This window comes from Apium graveolens, chromosome 2, assembly GCF_009905375.1.
Source record: "Apium graveolens cultivar Ventura chromosome 2, ASM990537v1, whole genome shotgun sequence".
Lineage (NCBI taxonomy): Eukaryota > Viridiplantae > Streptophyta > Magnoliopsida > Apiales > Apiaceae > Apium > Apium graveolens.
In genome coordinates this window covers 72,290,057-72,296,533 of record NC_133648.1, presented here as the reverse complement: position 1 = coordinate 72,296,533, position 6,477 = coordinate 72,290,057, and the positions used below count along the sequence as shown (strand labels likewise).

At 33.3% G+C, this 6,477-nt stretch overlaps 1 protein-coding gene across 1 annotated transcript; it reads left to right on the top strand.

Moving 5' to 3' along the window:
• Positions 1 to 3,554: 3,554 nt before the first annotated feature.
• On the top strand, positions 3,555 to 4,127 carry LOC141690668 (uncharacterized). The gene has a single exon (XM_074495449.1). It carries the CDS (start codon positions 3,555 to 3,557, stop codon positions 4,125 to 4,127), a length of 573 nt encoding a protein of 190 aa, XP_074351550.1.
• The last annotated feature ends 2,350 nt before the right edge of the window (positions 4,128 to 6,477 follow it).

The following is a 6,477-nucleotide window of genomic DNA, read 5'->3' as shown; positions in this document are numbered from 1 at the left end:
TTACCAACGTGTTCGCATAATATGCAATTTTCCTGATGCCTACATTGTGTCCTATCTACAAAACTAATTCATAAAGACAACTTTCTTAATCCAGGATTGCACATATTCAATAACTCAAGAAAATGCTAACAAACAAAACTAAATCATCAATCTTCAGTTTCATATAATAAAGCATAATGTAGAAATATAACAGATATTGATGCACAACATAATTCAAAGAAGGTGGAGAAAGTTGGACACACACATGTGGATATAATATCTTTATTTACACCTCCCAGTTGACATGAACTCAAGGCTGAGGGTTGGAAAATTGAATTTCAACTTCTGTTTATCAGAACCGGTTATAAAACATTTATGACCAGATTAACTGATAACGAATGCTTTCATATATGTGCTAAATATTTAGATACAATGTTAGTAAGCTGGATTTAATTTTTATATATGACTTAATATTGACAAGAGGATCAAAAGAAGAAACTAACCATCTGTGAGAAGATAGTTTTAACATATGCCCATCATCTGTAACTTGATTCTCCGAGCCACAGCATTGAGAAGATCTCGAGTTAAGGTCCAATAATGAGGAAGAATCAATATTATTTATGCCAAAGGTTAATTAGTAAGCTTCTGTAACTCAGATCAAATGCTCCAATCAAGTCAATAGCTTCCCTAAAAGATTTGATGTGAAAATTATTTTTATCAAAAGCTTTAGAACTAACATTAACACAGCCACATTATCTGGAAGTAGATAACTTGCAAATCTCAAAGAGAGAAAGATGGCAGTTTAAACATAAAACCTATCATTTAGACTCGAGATCAATACGTAAATTTAAAGTTTTGTAAATAAAACATATGTAGAGTTAATATACGAGAACAAATTAAAACTCAAAAATTATACTATTCAGGCCAGACTATAAACAAATGTACACCTAAGTTGTTGCTTCGATTGTTATTTTCTCCGTTTTTTAAGGTTTGTCAATCACCCGTGGTTGTCCGGGATGCATACAGGTATAGAAACATAGGCTAAGTGCAATACATGAGACATAAAGATGATGTACGTTCACATGAAAGCATTGTTCATAAAATGCACTCATCTAGAGGGATAACGGTCAAGTATAATATAAATTTGTGTAGGAACATTGTTCTCTGTAATGATGTCATGAGATTATGTTTTATTTCTTTCCATACCATCTCCTGACCTTTATATTTTTATAAGATGTATACCAGTAGGTTAGTACGAAGAGTATATATGTTATTATTTCAAGTTATAAAAATAATAGGCATAAAGTAAGGGATAAAATGAAGACGGGGGGTACAACTAATACAATTTTAAAATAAAAAATATAGAAGAACTCACCAAGTGAAGACTTTTTTTTCACTGAATTCTTATCGTGCCGATTAAAAAAGTACAATAATAGTGTATATTTGGGGTGGTATTTCACCTTCTTTACCATACTTCTTGTTTCCTTTATCATGGTGGTTGACAAAGTATTTTCATTGTGATTGCATAATCAGAAAACAAACTGCAAATCTACAATAAATATACAAGCAACAAAGATAGATGTAAACACACACATGTGGACAAATATATATTTGCAGAAATTTTAAACAAAGAGCGTACACCTTAATATTAACGTAGATATTATAAAGAGAAAGATCAGATTGACAAACCTTAAGAAATGAAGAAAATAAAACCAGATCATCTAATATCATTAAAAGGAATAAGTTTTTAACATATCAATATTGTCTCTGGTAAAAATAAAATTTAAGAATACACTGAGAATCAATATGAGAAAAAAGATAATAAAAACAAATTCATCTCATTCAAGGAGCATACAAAAGATAATAAAAATTAATCTTAAAAATTAAAATATCAGAGATAACCGTAATCTTGATAGGAAAGCTCTTTTGACATCCACTTTCATTGATCTTTAGAGGATCAACATACAGAAATTGTCAAATACTAATTTGAAAAATATAACAAACATATATTGGATATGCATATAATATGTACAAAAATATATTAATAAATCGCAGGAAGATGAAGAAAAATAAAAACAAAAAGAGAGAAATGAGATGTTTGAGATTTAAAATCAAACAATTGGTGTACATACTTTGATTCGTGATTCTATAACAACTGCTATAGAATTAATCAATCCATCGTCATCTTCTATCTAAACCAAAACTAATATAGGTTAAGAATAATAGTACAACAATATTAAATTTATACAAATACCAATACTAAAATTACATAAAGGAAGGAGTTAAGAGACGATTAAAAAGAAAAATGGGAAAAAAAGAAATATTATTTACTAACTGTTGTAAATTGATTGTTATTGTCAAAGATTAAATAGTAAGGCTAGGCTTAGACTTGGAAATCTTCACATTGCATTTAATTTCCTTGTCTCTTGTTTTGGCTATAAATAACTTCGTTTGTGATGAATAAAAACACACCTCAGAGCAGCAACATTCCTCTCATCTGCTTGCATTCTTCTTTTATCAGCTCTTCAACCCTTTCATTTAATCCAGCTATTGTTATAATATAGTTAGTATTTTACAACACGTTATCAGCACGAAGCCCTGCCGAAACTGAGAAGGTATAATTTTAATTTAAATATGCATATATATGAGTAGACGTGGTTACACCCTCTACATATAATTTATATATATGTGACCGAAGTAGACGTGGTTACACCCTCTACTAATAATTTAAATATATATGGCCGGAGCACCGCCTATTAAAATTATTTTACGGTACCATTTAATTTTGGGTAATACCGAAATATAGTGGGAATCATATTTTATAAATTGCATAATTATCGGATAATAACTTTGCCCATAACTAACTTATGCAGGATTGTCCACTTTAATTTATTATTGGTCGGAGATAACCTGCATACGCAGACGTCCGTATGGCGGGTGAAAATCCATTTGTCATTTTATTTATAGATTTGTTTATATTATCAATGATAATAATGATATATACATTGATTATTGCATACTTGTTAACGCACCCGATTAAGTAGGATTTTATGTAATATTTACATTGATGAATTAAAATTTAATAATTTTCGTGTTAATTCAGATTTAGTATGACAGATATTACAAGCTTGTCGTTCGTTTTCTTGGACATTTCTGGCGATAATTATTTATCATGGGTACAAGATGTAAAGTTGCACTTAGGTTCAAAGAAATTAAGCGATACAATAAAGGCAGAAAATAAATCCAAGGCTGAAGAAAACTTTACCTCCATAATTTTTCTCCGACACCACATGCATGAAGATTTAAAATCTGAGTACTTAGAAGTCGAGGATCCTTTTATTTTATGGGAAAATCTAAAGGATAGGTTCGATCACCAGAAACTAGTTTATCGACCTGCAGCTGAAAATGATTGGGATAATTGAAGACTTCAGGATTTTAAGAGTGTCCGAGCATATAGCCCTGCTTTGTTCAAAATAAGTTCTAGGCTTATTATGTGCGGTGAGAAAGTTACGAAAAAAAGAAAAATCGATAAAACACAATCAACTTTTCACCCCAACAATATCAACTTAGCAGAAATGTACAGGGAGCGCAAATTCACTAAATTCGGGGATCTTCTATCAACTCTCCTCGTTGCTGAACAGAATCATGAATTGGTGATTAAGAATCATCAATCCCGTCCAACAGGATCTGCCCCATTATCTGAAGTAAATAACATGTCATTCCAGCAGAATGTACATGGAAGAGGGTATAGAGGTGGACGGGGCCAAGGGCGGTATCGTGGACGAGGTCGGAGCCACGGGCATTTTCGTCCATATAACAACTCCGGTCACCGGAAGTGGCAATCTGAATCACAGAGTAAAAGAAAGGCATCACGAGGAGGAAAAACTGAAAATGTTTGCTATAGGTGCGGCATGAATGAGCACTGGACACGTAATTGTCATACCCCAGATCATCTTGTTAAGTTATATCAATCTTCTCAAAAATCAAAGGAGAAAATGGTAGAAACAAATTTCGCCAACAATAACATAGATGATTTATCGAGAATCACAACTGGAGGAATAAGCATTAATGGTCTGAATGAACCTAACGAAACTTCCATATGGGAGGCTAAAATTAGTAGTGTGTATTGTGTGCTTTATTTTGTTTGAACTATGTAGTGTGTTATGTTCTTATCAAATAAATTATGTTTCTTAATTATATACAGAATGAATTCTGAAGATATATGCATTGCTGATTGTGGTACAACTCATACGATCCTACAGAACCTAAAGTATATTACCCAAATAACCAAAACCAAAGCTCAAGTCGGAACGATTTTCGGTGTATCTAATATAATCGAAGGTTTTGGAAAAGCTAGTTTCGTCCTACCTAACGGTACCCACATACACATTTCAAATGCATTATATTCTAGTAAGTCTACTAGAAATTTTCTTAGTTTTAAAGATATTCGACTCAATGATTTTCACATCGAAACTACCTCTGAGGCTGATAGAGAATATCTTTTTATTACTTCCGCTAATCCTAGCAACAAGAAAATCTTAGAAAAGTTTCACTCACTTTCCTCAGGATTATACATGATGAAAATTAGAGCTATTGTGTCACACAATGTCATTGTTTCCAAACTCATAGATCCAAAATCTTTTACTCTTTGGCATGAAAGATTAGGTCATCCTGGCGTCTCTATAATGCGTCGTATTATAGAGAATTATATTGGCCATCCTCTTAAAGATTTTAAAGTTCTTTCCAACAATGACCTCCCATGTTCAGCATGTTCTTTAGGAAAATTGATCACTCGACCATCCCCTACTAAAGTTCAGCTTGAAAGCCCAACTTTTCTAGAAAGGATCCAAGGCGACATATGTGGACCTATACACCCATCATCTGGCCCATTTAGGTACTTCATGGTATTAATTGATGCCTCAACTAAATGGTCTCATGTTTGTCTTCTCTCAACTCGTAATGATGCTTTTGTAAAATTACTTGCCCAAATAATCAAATTACGAGCTCAATTCCCAGATCATTGCATCAAGTCAATTCGTTTAGATAATGCCGGCGAATTCACATCTGCAACTTTTGTCGACTATTGCATGTCTGTAGGAATCTCAGTTGAACACCCAGTTCCTCATGTACATACACAAAATGGGTTAGCCGAGTCTTTTATCAAAAGACTCAAACTTATTGCAAGACCGCTGTTGTTGAAAGCAAAATTACCTACATATATTTGGGGTCACGCAATACTTCATGCTGCTAATATTATTAGGATTAGACCAACTTCCTACAACCAACATTCTCCGCTACAACTGGTACTTGGTCAAGTTCCTAATATTTCTCACTTCAAAATTTTTGGATGTGCTGTATATGTACCGATTGCTCCACCACAAAGATCGAAGATGGGAGCTCAAAAAAGAATAGGTATCTACGTTGGTTTTGATTCCACATCTATAATTAGATATCTGGAACCTCTAACTGGAGATTTATTTACCGCAAGATATGCAGATTGTCATTTTGACGAGTCTATGTTTCCTCCCTTAAGGGGAGATAAACATTCGAATAAAGTTAATCCTGACCTATCATGGAATGCAACAAGACTATATTTTCTAGATCCACGTACCGGTCAATGCGAACTTGAAGTTAAAAGAATTATTCATATGCAAAATATTACAAACCAAATGCCTGACGCATTTAACGATTCTAGAAATATAACTAAATCTCATATACCTGCAGTAAATACTCCAGCCAGAATAGATATACCAATTCAAAAATCAGATACTAAAGAATTGGTTACAGAATCAAAGCCACGCCTAAAGCGTGGTAGACCGGTCGGTGCAAAAGATGTTGCACCACGAAAAAGAAAAATAAAGAAAATTGTCCCTGAAGTGGCACATGCTCCAGAAGAAGCAAATACCCCTGAAGTGGTATTTTCTCCTAAAGAGATTCTATCCTCTGAAGATACGGGATTAAATAATCATGAAATTTCAATAAATTATGTGCATGATATGAAATTATGGGATCGAAGTAAAGCCATAATTGATGATGTATTTGTGTATTCCGCAGCATTGGATGTAGACATAAATTCTGATCCTGAACCATAAAGTGTGGATGAATGTCGTCAAAGAAAAGACTGGCCAAAATGGAAAGACGCAATCCAAACAGAATAAATTCATTGTGTAAAAGAGAAGTATTTGGACCTGTTATCCAAACACCAATTGGTGTAAACCCTGTTGGGAATAAATGGGTATTCATAAGAAAACGAAATGAAAAGAATGAAATTATGAGATATAAAGCCCGACTTGTAGCACAAGGGTTTTCTCAAAGGCCTGGCATTGATTATCAAGAGACATACTCGCCAGTGATGGATGGAATTACTTTTCGTTTTATATTAGGTATGGCATCTAAAGAAAATTTGGAAACACGTCTTATGGACGTCGTTACTGCATACCTATATGGTTCACTCGATAGTGAAATTTTTATGAAAATCCCAGAAGGGTTAAAAATGGA

Excerpts from the sequence above, each read along its gene's own strand:
- LOC141690668 (XM_074495449.1), top strand. The coding sequence starts at position 3,555 with ATGTACAGGGAGCGCAAATTCACTAAATTCGGGGATCTTCTATCAACT.